Source organism: Amaranthus tricolor, chromosome 3, assembly GCF_026212465.1.
Source record: "Amaranthus tricolor cultivar Red isolate AtriRed21 chromosome 3, ASM2621246v1, whole genome shotgun sequence".
NCBI lineage: Eukaryota > Viridiplantae > Streptophyta > Magnoliopsida > Caryophyllales > Amaranthaceae > Amaranthus > Amaranthus tricolor.
This window is the reverse complement of record NC_080049.1, coordinates 17,296,385-17,312,414: the sequence shown is the minus strand read 5'-3', so window position 1 is coordinate 17,312,414 and position 16,030 is coordinate 17,296,385. Positions and strand designations below refer to the sequence as shown.

Genomic DNA, 16,030 nt, shown 5'->3' with positions numbered 1-16,030 from the left:
AAAAAATATTATTTTGTTTTTAATAATATTTTTGTTATATACATTTCAATATATAATTTTCTAAAAATATTTCCTCCCGTTTTTTAATTACACTCGAGCACGATTGCATACAAATTTAGATAGTGGAAAAAATAATAAAAATGTTACTATATTAACCTTCCTATTTATTTAATAAAAAGATTGTTAGTATTAGACATCCATCCAAATTAGAAAAATCCTGCAGCGCAGATAAAAAATGAGATTCACTTCTTTATGGGAGTAATATTTATTTGTATAAATCTAAATATATTAGCAAATACAAATACAAATACAAATACAAATACAAATACAAATACAAATTATAGTATGCGTATACAGAATAGCATTGTAAATAAATGTAAGAAAGAAAAAATAAAAAGTATAATATCCTTTTAAGTGTGTTGGTGTTGCCTATAAATCCAACCCCGAACCATCTCCCGTCTTTCTCATCCTCGTCTCTCTCATTCTTTCTCTCTCTTACCAATTTCTCTCCCATTTTCCCAGAAGAAATAATCTTAAAACTCTGCTTCAACCCACCAATTGAATCCCGAATATTTTGATTCCATACTTGGTATTCAAATCTTCTTTTTGATTTCTTCAATTCCAAACAAAATTTGATATTTATATTTTGGGTTTTGCAAAAATTCCCACAATCACATCGATTATTCATTAAAATTTTGGTTTGGTTTATTTGTATGTTTGTTTTGTAGTGTGTTGCAAAATGACAAGATATGATACAGTGGCGGTTTCTGAATCGAAAAACCAAACAAGAAGCATGAACATGACCTCAAATTTGGGTATATTATCCCAAAAACCTCCTCCTGTTCCTTCCAAATACATCTCCATTCCAATGTGTGAGAGACAACTTCTCAAAGACCTTGATATTAATGGAGGTTCCTGGGTCGAATCCATGAGAGCTTCTTCTCCTACTCATTTGAAATCCACTCCTTCTCTTAATGCTTCTGATTCTCTTTCCCTTGTAAGTTTGATAATATATATATTCCATTTGAATCTGGATTGAATGACATTTTAATCCCGATTTTTTTACATTAATTACTGAAACAACCATGTTTGATGCGCAGATTAATCTGCAGCCTTCTGCAATGGATATGTTCGATCAGATTATCAAAGCATCGAAAGGGAAACAGATTGTAATGTTTTTGGATTATGATGGCACTCTTTCTCCTATTGTTGAAGATCCTGATCGTGCTTTCATGTCTGATTCCGTATGTTTCTGTGAATAATATTTTTTATTTACTTTGAAACGATTCAATAATCTTCCATTTTAGAAAAAAATTGAAAATATTTTTGGAAAAATGGATACAGATGAGGAGAACAGTAAGGAAATTAGCAAGATATTTTCCAACAGCAATAGTGAGTGGAAGGTGCCGAGACAAAGTGTACGATTTTGTGAAATTAGCTGAATTGTATTATGCTGGTAGTCATGGCATGGACATTAAAGGCCCAGCTAAAGGCTCCAAACATCTCAAGGTTTGTTGTCTTCCTAGCCTGTCCGTTAATGTCGTTGTAAAACATTATACAATCATAGTGGCAGTCATCAATCCAATATACTCGTATATCAGTACCCATAGAGAATTAGAAAAAAAGAAAAAATGAATGTGGACACTGGAGGAGTTTTTTAAAAGTGTGCGAGATGACCGACTGTATGGGCCTCACTTATATGAAAAAAATTAATATAATAATATATATATATATATATATATATATATATATATATATATATATATGGCGCAAAATAAAAATTTTATATAAGCCGCAAATTTTTTAAGACAGTTCTGATAGTTATTTAAACCACCCAGTAATACCAAGACTGTACGAGAAAAGCTATAAATGATTGAAAATTATGTGATTAATTTAAAAATAATTTTGGTTGTTATTTTGCTATTGGGGTGTTGTGTAATGTTCGTTGTTTGCTCTGTTTCAGGGAAGTCAAGTTGTACTGTTTCAGCCAGCTAGTGAATTTGTTCCCATGATTGATGAGGTTATTAGTCTTACCTATACCTATTTGTGATCTCATACTAAATTTTATTTCTATATTCCTATAATAAGGAAAATGAAAAGATTATTAACGGGAAATAATGGATAATGTTTTAGGTTTATAAGACACTTTTGGAAAAAACTAAATCCATACTTGGAGCTAAGGTGGAGCACAACAAGTTTTGTCTGTCTGTGCATTTCCGATGTGTAGATGAAAAGGTATGTTTATTCATACCATTTGTTATAATTTATTATTATCATTATTATTCATTATTCAATTATTGATTTTTTTTTATTTTCACTAAATATCTTTTTTTATTGCATAAGAGTATTTTTATATACGGATGGTCTAATGGTTTAGGTTACTTCTATTCATCTGACCCATGTATATTAGTGTCTTAAAGTGGTCATTTAAAATTTTAAAGTAATTAATTAAAAATTTAGCTAATTGTATGGAAATATCTAGTGGTAAGAGTATCTGAACAAGCTAAAAAATTATATCAATTTTATAGATGACTGATAATTGTATGACGTATAAATAATGCAGAAATGGAATGAACTAGCTCATGAAGTGAGGTCAGTTCTAAAGGAATACCCAAAGCTTAGACTCACTCAGGGTCGTAAGGTAATATAATAAATCGAACTTATGTTACAATGATGAAATATGAAAGGAAAAGTCTAGACTAGTCTATTATTCTTGCGTTGTTTAGCTTGGTATTCATTTTTATAATAAATGGGTTTAATTATGAAGTAAATATAAATAATTTGGTATTTTTTGTGTAACAAGTTGATTGATTTTTGAGTAAAAGGAATAAATACTAAAACATGGAAAAGGATTGATTAAAAGATCTAATGTTCTATTCTCTAACCTAAAAAAAAAAAAAAAAAACAGGTGTTGGAAATCCGACCTACCATCAAGTGGGATAAAGGAAAGGCTCTAGAATTTCTTTTGGAGTCACTTGGTAAGTTAGTATTTATGATTATGGATGTAAATATCACAATCACTTTTAAAATATAATTTCCGATTATAACTCTAATATTTTCTATTATTGGGTGTACTAATAATATTTTTAATTGGTGTAAAAGAAGCTGACCTTTTGTTGGGTCGTTATTTATCACTAATTATAATTCATAATGAGTTTTTGTCATCTAACTAGTTTTTCCTTTTAATTTAATTGTTGAACAGGATTGGCCAATTGCACTGATGTTTTCCCTGTTTATATTGGTGATGATCGCACCGATGAAGATGCATTTAAGGTATCCAATGCTAATTGCTAACTTCCATCATTTTAACCTTAATTACAAATTTCTAGATGATATGCTCTTAATGTGTAATTATTACTTATAATTTTAAAATAATTAATTAATAAAATTGGCTAATTATATAGGCATGTCTCATGATGAGACGGTCTCTTACAAAATAAAATGAACCTAATCAACATTTATTATCTAATAAAAAAAATACGAATTAACTAAGTAACATTTTTTCATTAAATTATTTTTCAGGTTTTGAGAGAAAGAGGACAAGGTTTCGGCATACTTGTCTCAAAGATTGCCAAGGAAACAAATGCGTCTTATTATCTACAAGAGCCTTCTGAGGTACAATAGTGAAAGATGAATTTTTCGTCATTTTGGATTACGATATCAGAGTTTTTTCTCTTAAGTGAAGTAAAATGAATGGAACAAAGGAGTGCATAAATAATTATTATGATGGTATGCATTTTTTTTTGCAACAACTAATGAGTGCTTTTTATTTTGACGCATAGGTTATGAACTTTTTACAGCGATTGGTAAAGTGGAGGCGAGTATCTCTTAGAAGGCAATTTAGGCTATGAGGATTTGCTAACTTTGCTTAGCAATTATTAAGTGTTTTATGAATTTCTTACCATTTGGTTGTATTCCCAATCTGAAAATTGTACAGAGATGGGATAAGGATTTGCTACCTTTGCTTAGGTTAATTTAGTAAAGAACTAAGCAAGAGGAAAGTGAAAGAATATAATGTAATTCTAGAAAATTAACTGTAAAGAAAAGGCCCATAAAATGAGGGGCTGGGCCCATCCCAAGAAATTGGATATTAAAACGGCCATATATAATTGGCTACAAGGGTTAATCAAGCATATGTACATAATCTTGTAACTAGAAAGTACCTGCAGGTTGCATGGTATGTAACTCATTAAGGCTATGGCAAGGAATTTTAGTTGTAACCTTTTGGGTCAACTATATTTATATATATTCTTGCAAATTTAGCCATGATTCAATGTTTGATTGGTAATTTTGATAAATGACAAATCAAAGAATTTAATCTTATTGCACTATCTTTGTAAGGTTAAATAATGCACATCATATCATAACAATTATAGAAATTATACTAGTGTAATATCCGAGCCATGCACGAATTTTATACACTTGAATCTTTAAAGATATTTTTTATAAATTATAATTGGATAGTAGTATATCACACATACTTTAAATATTTTTTTTACACTACAATATATTAAATATAAGAATTCTTTATTTTTTATACTTAACACGAGTTTATATCTAATACTATTATAGTCTTATATAAATGAAGAAATTATAAAAATCATTCATTATTTTATGATTTTTCAATAATAATATCATTTATTGATTAACTATGGATAATCTGAACATTGAATGATATTTTCTCATATTAATCTTCAGTACCAAATGACCTACTATTACAGGTCATTAACAAAATAATGAAACATAAGTAAAATTATAATTTTTTAAATGTAAACGTATACGACTTTATCAATTTATATTACCATAATATAGTCCGAGAAAAAAAATATTAGATACATGTATGGGTTGCCCGATAAAACGAAATATATATTGATATAACTTTATACCCAATATATGTGAGATCAGATAAAAAATAATTTTTCCTAATACAAAATTCTCCGAGTTATAAGTATATAGCTATCTCTCCTAACATATTTAACCACCAAAGTCGTATTTATAAATATAGCTCATATTTTCTCCATATAATTTTTTTTTTATAATTTGACTTTCATTGTCAAATGACTCCATGTTTAATCATTAATATCTTAATACTTATCATAATTTTAGTGATATGTTATCAAGTTTTGAATCATGTCAAGAGTATTTGAAAAAGGTTATAATTTCTTCTATATTATTTGAATGTAAATCAATCATTTTTCAAATTATGAAAAATTAGTGGGGAATGATATGTGACTGATTTACTGTATTTATATTGCAATTGTGAGAGTTATAATTAAAATGTGAATTGATGATTTTTTTTTTTTCAATTTAGATAATCATAATTATTATTTGAATATGAATTTTTTGATTTCAAAAAGCAAAAGTACTTTAGCTTGTAAGGGAAGTTTTATTTTCAAATATGTCATTAATTAATCAATATAAACGCTCTAATTAACATCTTTTTGAAATAAATTCTAAGGAAGTCACAGGACAACATTTGAAAGCTCTTCAACTCTAATTCTCCAACTGTCATGTGCCAAGCTAATTATTGAATTAGAGTATTATATAATTAACTAGTTTTGGTGATTCGTAAATCACCACTAGAAAATAAAAGGAATAATAATACATTAAACAAAATAAATAAAGATAAAAAAAATATTCCAAAACTTTTTCCTATTAATTTCTCCCATGTAAATGGTGATTTGTCAATTCTAATTGTCCAACTGCCATGTGGCAAGCTCATTGTTGGATTAGAGTATTATATAATTAACTAGTTGACACATAATCGTGATTTGTCAAGATAAACTCTCATAAATCATGTGTTCTTATTTGCTGAAAGTTGATAGGAGATTGAATACTCTCTAGGGGGTTGAATAGAGAGTATGGGCGTTTAAAATTTTTGTCTGGAAGAATATCTCAAAAGATTGAGGGACCTCTCAAAAACTGTTTTTTGGGACAGTTTTTAGGTCGAGTAATAAAACAATAACGTATGTGCGAAATTTAAACTTAAAGAATAACACACGATATGTTAACGAGGTTCGATTCTAAACAACGTACTCCCCACCTATGGGTTCTCTTTCAACTCGTAGGATTTCAACGCCTTTTATTAATAGACTTTAAGATAAACTAGAAGATCTCACTATCTTCTCTCACCACGTTCTTCCCTTGAAGAAATGTCTTACAAGTTTAATAATAGCAAATATCAATCTCTCAATAGACTCAATTAGGAACGAAAACAGCAACAAGAGGGGGGGGTGAATTGTTGTTGTTACTAGTTTAAGCGTTTTTGCCCTGTTTTTGCGGAATTGAATCAAATAAATAAAGCTTAAACTTAGAGCAAAATAATAAAAGAGACAAACGATTTTTACGTGGAAACCTTCTAGGCCTAAATAGAACGAAAAACCACGACCCCTCGGGATTTCTAAATTCTCCACTATGTTTAAGACAACTCGTTACAATTACATTAAACATCTTACTTCACTCGAAGCGCATCAACTGGGCCAACTCTTCTCTCTCAAATTGCTTTACTCAAAGCAACAAATTTAGCTTCAATAAAAGCTAAACTCCACACTAGCTTCACTCAAAGCTATGTCCTTAGCTTTACTCAAAGCTATGTCCTTAGCTTTACTCAAAGCTATTCTCTTCTCTAGCTTCACTAGAAGCTTTCTAATTCCCCTTAGACTCACCCAAGTCTAGTTACAAAGATTCTCTCAAAACCCCTTACAAAAGGATAAAAATTCTCTAAAACTAAAATCAATAAGTTGCACAAGAAAATATTATAAATTAATTGGCATTTTTAAAACAAAATTTTCTTGTAAAAATTCTCCCAAAATTACGTATGATTTAATGGCTCACACTAATGCAAGTTTTGAGAAACAATTGAATCTCTTATTTATAGAGCTAAAATCCCTAATTAAAATGGAATATTCCAATCCATTATGCCTTATCCAAAATAATCATGGGAATGATGTGGATTTAATATCCACGGTCATCTACGGTTAGTCTCTAAAATAGGTATTAAACTTGACAAATTCAAGCCCACGGTTATTTAATAATAACCACTGTTCCCAGATACTAATTATAGATATTGTTCTCTTTAGCAGCAGTTCCCATATACTAAAATTAGTTGCAGTTCCCTTTTCCAATAATAACCACGGTTTACTTTAGCTAAATTTAGATACGGTTGCCTTTAGCTAATAATAGGGACGGTTACCTATTACTAATATTAGGGACGGTTACCTTTAGCTAATAATAGCTAAGACTCAGCAGCTGTTCCTATATTTAATAAATCCAATATTCACTAAATATAGATCCTAAAATAAAGGCTTACATTTAGAAAATCACACGTTAGATATTTTAGAAAATATTTTGCCAATTAACTTTAATAATTTATTAATGCAACAAATTAACTTTAATTAACACATCAACTAAAAATAATAATTAATATAATAACTAGAATTTTCAGTGGACGTAAGCTGACTCCAGTTCAAGAATTGTGCGCTGTCTCCAATTTCCAGTTTTGCTAGAACATCCAACTTGGGAACAGTAGACCTGCTGTCTCCATTTTACATCCCAAGCGATATACTTCTTCTAACATCTTTCGGATCCTTTTGACACGTACATTTCCATGAACCAAGTCATAGGTACTATCAACGATCATAATCACGACCGGATATCGACCTGCACACAATCTCTAAAACCATATTTGTTTAAATAAAGTGTAGTCATCATCAAAACTCAAGAGGTCCAACAAATTCCCCCTTTTGATGATGACAAACTTTTAAACAAACTTAAAATAAAATTAGAGTAAAATCAATATTATAGAGCATGTCAGAGATTAAAACAACTCTACATAACTTAGTAAATTAACTCGTTACAATATAATTTACCCAGCAATCATAGCAACACAGTTTACTCCATATAGTATATAAAAACACAATATAAAATATATGTTTTTAAATAATTTCCAAAAATAGTTAACATAAATCACTAAGTATTTCAAATGTAATAACTTTGAAATCAGAACAATTAATCATATAGTCAGAGCATATATCTTATACTCCTATCAACAGAACATTCAAAACAATTATTAGAACAGTTCATCATCAGAGTCATCAGAGCAACAGTTCATCAAATAACTTCTATTATCAGAGCAATATAACTTCCATTATCAGATCAATATAAATCAATCAAGATATGGAAACTGTAGTATTCACAACTTCTCTTAAGTTTGTGCATACTTCTTCCCCATTTTGTGATCAATTAAAAAGAAGTGGGATACTCAAACCACAACGCAAACCATATAGATATTTCCATTGAAGAAGATCAGAAACAGTAAATAAAGGCAAGCACCATGTAATGCAATCCAGATATCCACATATTATAACATCACAGACCAATATAAAATAAAGAAATTGTAGTAGCTGTTTCAACAAAAGAAATACAACTTTGTACCCCAGATGGTACAACCAAGAAAAGAAAAAAAAATGTTTGATAATTTTAACTGGTTGATAGTAGGGCCAAAAAATTATAAAATGGTCTAGGAAGAGGAATCAGGGAGCAGTCTCATCTTCGTCTATGAACTCAGTCCGCACTTCAACTGTGTCCAACTTGGCACCAAGACGGTTCTCCATCTGGATGAGTTGATCAACAATTGAGGCAAGTGAGACACGAGTTTCGTCTTGAAAGGCAAAAAATTGAGACTGGAGGTCATTGATCTTAGAGAAGATGGAGTCTAGAGAAGCTGCAGGAACAAAATTAAAGTTAGCACAGCCTATACCTGGTGAAGTGTGTGTTGGAAATGATGTTGGTGTAGACTGTATAGGTGATGGTTTTAGGGATGGAATTTGAGGTGATGGTGGTGTGGCTGGCTTGGGAGAGATAGGTACATATGTTGTAGGCTCAGGGATGTGGTGAGAGGTGATGTCATCATCCATAACAACCTTACATTTAGAAGTCAACCATCTACTTTTCCTCTGTATTGAACCAGGCTTCTTCCTCATAGCTATCACAATCTCCTCATCACTTGAGTCACTACCTAGAATGTGATAATCATCATCCTCCATAGCTTCTCCTTTATGTTCTGATTCCCCCTTACTTGCTGCTTCTCCCTGTTCCCAAGTTTCTTTTGTTTCAGTGGGAACATGCTCCTGCACCTTTTCTTCTTTAACCTCCTTATCTTCCTCAATTAGTTGTTCCTTTACTTCCTCAACCTTCTCCTCGTCTGATTCAACATCATTAACCTCTTCCACAGCATATACCAATATCCCATCATCATTCAATTTTAGGTGCAGATTGTGTAAGCATTTGGCACTTATTTTCATATTAGGACCCATAAGGAACTGCAAGCCATCAAGAGGTACACCAAATTTTCTGAAAAGCCATGTCAATAGCCCTCCATATCCAACAAAACTCCCCTTTTCAATGCAGTCCGACAGATGAGAAATCATCAATGAGGGAAAGTTTATTTTAATATGATTGGCCATGCAATAAATCAAAGTGGCATCACGTAGACTAACTTCGCTTCGTTTGGAGTTTCGTGGTAAGATGAATCTACGAGCAATATTATACAATAATTTATGCAAAGGAGACAGGATGTTGTGGCTTATTTTCCCTTTCTTTTGATCAATTCCTAAGAATTTTATAACGGTCTTTTCATTAATTCTAGAAAACACAATTTTTGAACCAACATGGTATGTATCAAAACCAACAGCAGGAACATTAAACCATTCCCCCAACATCAAAATGTTAAATTCTTTTTTTATTGCCCTAACAGTGCTTGAACATACTCCATTATCAATAGAAAAGTTTGAAATAAATTCACGCATTAGGTTTGGGAATATTGGGTTGCAACAGAAATAAGACATTAATAACTCCTAATCATGATTTTGCAATATGGCGTGAAGTTGTGGGAAGAGAGTAGAATCATACCAGTACTCGTCTAAACTAAACCCTACAGACATTTCCTTCGAAATTTCTTCTGCACTATTGGGATCAGTGATCTTTAAACGTTTGGTTGGTCTGGACAATGAATCACCTTTTGGTGTGGTGTTCTGGCGTTTGTTTCCTGCATGCATTGTGGATGGGATTGTGGTTTCATTTTTGGTTTCAGTGGATGAAGATGGTGGAGCATCAATCTGTGGTGATGGATGAACCACTTTAAGAGGTTGCGGTTGAGAAGTTTTACAGGATTGTGGTGTTTTCTTGTTCATCTTCTTGCCGAAGTTTGAGGATTTAGGTGTCTTCATTGTGAGTGACGTTTGAAGGTGTATTGAGAAGGAGGGTAATGAGTGGGCGTGAGAGGTGTGACTTGAGGAAGGGGTTAATATATGGGTGAAAGGACAGTTACTGAAGGTTCAACTCTTTAATGCATTAATAATTTCAATTGAAAACATATGGTTGATGAAGAGTTGGGGGACAAATTCATGGAATGAGTAAATAAATCCAATTCCCATTATTTAATTTTTAGTTGACCCTATATCAGAAAAATATGAAAAATATAAAACTTGAAAAATGATATTATTATATTATCTTAAAAAAAATAATGAACACATGCTGCTTTGGTCTGATCAATTCAAAACATGCAATCAAGAAGACATTTATAGTACGAACTTTATCAACTGTATACCTGATTCCTTCAATAATTGATTCACAATCAAGATGTTGAGGTTGATTTAACCCTTTTCAATTTTATGATGCTTCATGGGGAATTCTTGCTATCAAATTTAGTGGAGCTTGATCATACCGAGTTCCAATCTCATCTTTTCATATTATTCCCTTGGAAGCGGTTTAGTCATGATATCTGCAACTTGCTCATTAGTGTTAACATGCTTGACTATTATATTTTTGTTTTCTACATTGTCCTTAAGAAAATGATGTCTTATATGAATGTGTTTAACCCTAGAATGATGCATTGGATCTTTTGATATGCATATGGCACTGGTATTATCACAATACATAGGAACACATTCAAACTTAATACCAAAATCTCTTAGCTGCTGTTTTATCCAAAGCATTTGGGAACAGCAAGCTGCTGCTGCTACGTATTCAGCTTCGGCAGTGGATAATGCAACAGTGTTTTGTTTCTTTGAACACCATGACACTAAACATGAGCCAAGAAATTGTACCATACCTGACGTACTTTTTCTATTTACAAGATCTCCTGCATAATCTGCATCACTAAAACCTTTCAAATCATAGACATCACTTTTAGGGTAAAATAGGGACAAGTCATCTGTTCCCTTCAAATATCTTAAAATTCGTTTTACTGCAGTGAGATGTGATTCTTTAGGATTGGATTGAAATCTAGCACATAAGCCAACACTGAAAGCAATATCGGGTCTACTAGCAGTTAGAAATAATAAAGAGCCAATCATGCCTCTATACATAGTTTGATCAACATTTGTTCCATTTGGGTCTTCATCTAATCTAACATTCGTAGCCATAGGTGTATTGTTGGTTTTAGCATTATTCAAGCCATATTTCTTGAGAAGTTCTTTTATATATTTTTGTTGGTGAATAAAGATACCATTAGCTGTTTGTTTAATTTGTAACCCAAGGAAGAAGTTTAGTTCTCCCATCATACTCATTTCAAATTCATTACTCATTAGGTTAGCAAATTCTTTACACAACAGTTCATCGGTGGCTCCAAAAATAATATCATCAACATATATTTGAACAACTAAAATATCTGAACCTTTATTCTTAAAGAATAAGGTTTTGTCAATTTTGCCTCTTACAAAGTCATTTTGAATCAAAAACTTTGATAGTCTTTCATACCATTGCCTAGGAGCTTGTTTTAAGCCATAAAGAGCTTTATCAAGCTTGTAGATATGATCAAGACAAGAGGTGTTTTCAAAGCCCGGAGGTTGTTCAACAAAAACTTCTTCATCAAGAAAACCATTTAAGAAAGCACATTTCACATCCATTTGATATAATATAAAGTTCATGAATGCAACAAAAGAAATTAAGATTCTTATAGCCTCTAACCTTGCTACCGGTGCAAATGTCTCGGTATAATCAATACCTTCTTGTTGATTGTATCCTTTGACCACGAGCGTTGCTTTGTTTCTTACAATTATTCCATGCTCATCTAGTTTATTCCGAAATACCCATTTCAACCCAATTACCTTTTTGTGTTTTGGTTTGGGTTCCAAGTGCCATACTTTATTTCTTTCAAATTCATTCATTTCGTCTTGCATGGCTACGATCCATTCGGAATCCTTTAGAGCTTCTTCATGATTCTTGGGCTCGAGTGATGATAGGAACGCAAAGTGTGCACAAAAGTTTATGATTTGAGATCTGGTTTCTGTTCCTTTATTCAAATCACTTATAATCAAATCAAGAGGATGATAACTTTGATATTTCCAAGGTTTGGGCACAAATTCTCTTGTGGGAACAGTAGTATGTTCTGGTTCATCAGCTTGATCGTCATTCTGTTCAGCTACTAGATTAGCTTGCTCTTATGTGGGAACAACAGGATTGGGAACAGTCTGTTGGTTCTGAAGTACTGGCTGTTCCTGATCAAGATCGTTCCTTTCTGCCTCTTCTGGGATCAGCTGTTCACCTGCTGTTCCTTAATCTTGCATTTTCATTTCTTATTCATCATTCTCTAGATTTGCAAGACCTATCTTAAAATTATTTGTATCCTGTTCACTTGACAAAAAGTTAGTTTCATCAAAAATTACGTGAACGGATTCTTCCACGCTCATTGTTCTTTTGTTATAAACTCTGTAAGCCTTACTATGTGATGAGTAGCCAAGAAATACTGCTTCATCACTTCTTTCATCAAACTTCCCTATATTTCGTTTTCCATTCACATGAACAAAACATTTGCATCTAAACACACGAAAATAGGAAATATTTGGTTTAACACCTTTAAGCAATTCATAGGGTGTCTTTGAAGTGATTGGTCTTATTAATACACGATTCAAAATATAACATGCAGTACTAATAGCCTCGGCCCAAAAATTTCTAGGTAGACCACTAGCAATTAACATGGTTCTAGCCATTTCCTCTAAAGTTCTATTTTTCCTTTCTACTACACCATTTTGTTGTGGTGTTCTTGGTGCCGAAAAATTATGACTTAATCCATATTTATTGCAATAATTCATGAAACTTGAATTTTCGAATTCTCTACCATGATCTGACCTTATGTGAATAATTTGATTATTGGTAGATTTTTGTATTTTGTTAGCGAAAGAAACAAACTCATTAAAAGCTTCATCTTTACTAACTAAAAATAAAGTCCAAGTAAATCTACTGTAATCATCAACAATAACAAACACATATCTTTTGCCACTACGGCTTTGTGTTCTCATAGGTCCACATAGATTCATATGTAATAATTCAAGTGGTTTAGTGGTGGTCACAATATTCTTTGATTTAAAAGATGAGCTTACTTGTTTTCCTTTGGCACAAGGATCACAAATTTCATCCTTAAGTAATTTTATAGCTTGTAGTCCTCTAACTAGGTCCTTTGATCTTAAAGTATTAATCAATGTATAACTGGCATGACCTAGACGCTTATGCCAAAGAAATGGGTTGCCTTCTATATTGCTTAGACACGTTAGACTGGTTTTGGGAACAGTGTCCAGGTTCACTACATAAGTGTTCCCTTTTCTGATTCCCTCAAGAACGGTGTCTCCTGTGTCATTCCTAGAAATAATGCACTTTTTAGAATTAAAGTTATCGCAAAATTGAGAAATGCTTAGTAAGTTATGTTTTAAATCCTCGACTAAAAATACATTATCGATAGCATGGGAACTAGACATTTCAACTTTTCCTTTGGCGATTATCTCACCCTTCATATTGTCACCGAAGGTTACTGTTCCCCCATCATAGGCTTCAAGTGAGAGAAATTTAGATTTGTCATCCTTCATGTGCTTGGAACATCCACTGTCGAGATACCATGAGTTGTTCCCCCTCACTTGGACCTGAAAAAAATTAATTGTTAGTTACAGGAACCCAGACTGTCTTGGGTTCCTTGTCGATTTCACAAGAATCTGCTTTCTTCATCCAAACGTTATCGACATAGTTTTTGTTAGAGACAGTGTACTATTCCCTTTTGGTTCACTGGTCCTTCAGATGGCCAGTTCCTCCACAGAAGGAACAGATTCTGTCACTAGGGAGATCAACGTATACCATTTTCTTCTTGCTATTCTTAATGTGATCTAGGCGTTTTGAATTTTTACTTTTAGCTTCTTGAATCCATTTGGGAACACTTTTGATTTTCACTTTTTCTCTTGAATTTAATTCAAACTCTACTTTATCACTGTTGGAGCGCTTGAATTCGAAGCTACTGTCCAGATTTTGAAAATCTGCACACAGGTTCTTAATAGATGTGTCGTTTAATTCCATATTCAAGCCTAACAATTTGTATTGCGATAACTCAATATTAAGAATAACCTTTTTCTTTTTAATTCTCTCCATATTTTCCTTTAGAATTATATTTTGGTCCAACAAACCGAAAAATCTGTTTTGGACATCGGATCTAAAGGTGTTTATATAGGAGGCATGGTCTTTACTTACTTTGAGCTCCTTTTCCAATTGGAGACACTTATCATTACAATTTTCAAGTTTAATTTGTCTCTCCTTTAGCAACTCTATTAATTTCTTTTTACTCAATTTGGATGGATGGATGGACAGAAAATGAGTTAGAAAAACATACCTGCTTTATGGCAAGGGCATTAATTTTCATCTTCTGAAAATCTTCTTTTTCGAATTCGGTTATGGGTTTGGGAACGATTTCATGATTGGAGTTAGTAGTGGTTACCTCAAAGTCTCCGATTTTAATGACTCTCCAAACTTGATAATATTCCGCTTTGATGAAGATCTCCATCCTATTCTTCCAATAAGTGTAGAATTTTCCATCAAACATGAGTGGTCTTTGAGTAGAATATCCTTCTTCCATTCGCTCGTTCATAATTGACATCTTTGGAAACACCAGGATTCTGCCATCATGGTTTTCTGATCTACTGGGAACATGGCTCTGATACCAATTGTAGACTCAATTACGAATGGGAACAGCAATAAGAGGAGGGGGGGTGAATTGTTGTTGTTACTAGTTTAAGCGTTTTTCCCCTGTTTTGCGGAATCAAATAAAATAAATAAAGCTTAAACTTAGAGCAAAATAATAAAAGAGAAAAACGATTTTTACATTGAAACCTTCTAGGCCTAAATAGAAGGAAAAACCACGGCCCCTCTGGATTTCTAAATTCTCCACTATGTTTAAGACAACTCGTTACAATTACATTAAACATCTTACTTCACTCGAAGCGCATCAACTAGGCCAACTCTTCTCTCTCAAATTGCTTTACTCAAAGCAACAAACTTAGCTTCACTAAAAGCTAAACTCCACACTAGCTTCACTCAAAGCTATGTCCTTAGCTTTACTCAAAGCTATTCTCTTCTCTAGCTTCACTAGAATCTTTCTAATTCCCCTTAGACTCACCCAAGTCTAGTTACAAAGATTCTCCCAAAAACCCTTACAAAAGGATAAAAATTCTCTAAAAATAAAATCAATAAGTTGTACAAGAAAATATTATAAATTAATTGGCATTTTTAAAACAAAATTTTCTTGTAAAAATTCTCCCAAAATTACGTATGATTTAATGGCTTATACTAAGGAAAGTTTTGAGGAACAACCGAATCTCTTATTTATAGAGCTAAAATCCCTAATTAAAATGGAATATTCCAATCCATTATGCCTTATCCAAAATAATCATGGGAATGATGTGGATTTAATATCCACGGTCATCTACGGTTAGTCTCTAAAATAGGTATTAAACTTGACAAATTCAAGCCCACGGTTATTTAATAATAACCGCTGATCCCAGATACTAATAATAGATATTGTTCTCTTTAGCAGCAGTTCCCATATACTAAAATTAGCTGCAGTTCCCTTTTCCAATAATAACCACGGTTTACTTTAGCTAAACTTAGATACGGTTGCCTTTAGCTAATAATAGGGACGGTTACCTTTAGCTAATAATAGCTAAGACTCAGCAGCTGTTCCTATATTTAGTAAATCCAAAATTCACTAAATATAGAT

General features: G+C 32.3%; 1 protein-coding gene across 2 annotated transcripts; it reads left to right on the top strand.

The window, feature by feature from the left end:
• The first annotated feature begins 366 nt into the window (after window positions 1-366).
• On the top strand, window positions 367-4,318 carry LOC130807816 (probable trehalose-phosphate phosphatase J). 2 transcript variants are annotated; one of them, XM_057673163.1, is made up of 11 exons: window positions 367-589; window positions 729-997; window positions 1,101-1,244; window positions 1,345-1,509; window positions 1,964-2,020; window positions 2,134-2,235; window positions 2,564-2,641; window positions 2,909-2,978; window positions 3,203-3,273; window positions 3,523-3,615; window positions 3,783-4,318. In XM_057673163.1, the coding sequence occupies exons 2-11, from the start codon at window positions 740-742 to the stop codon at window positions 3,849-3,851; spliced, it is 1,107 nt and encodes a 368-aa protein (XP_057529146.1). In that variant the 5' UTR covers window positions 367-589; window positions 729-739; the 3' UTR covers window positions 3,852-4,318. The 2 variants fall into 2 exon arrangements, with proteins under 2 accessions (XP_057529146.1, XP_057529147.1); XM_057673164.1 differs by lacking the exon at window positions 2,564-2,641 and having other exon boundaries at window positions 434-589.
• The last annotated feature ends 11,712 nt before the right edge of the window (window positions 4,319-16,030 follow it).

Bases quoted from the DNA above. Each gene is read 5' to 3' on its own strand.
- LOC130807816 (XM_057673163.1), top strand. From the start codon at position 740: ATGACAAGATATGATACAGTGGCGGTTTCTGAATCGAAAAACCAAACA. The intron at 998-1,100 runs GTAAGTTTGATA...TTTGATGCGCAG, and splicing joins CTTCTGATTCTCTTTCCCTT to ATTAATCTGCAGCCTTCTGC. The intron at 1,245-1,344 runs GTATGTTTCTGT...AAATGGATACAG, and splicing joins GTGCTTTCATGTCTGATTCC to ATGAGGAGAACAGTAAGGAA.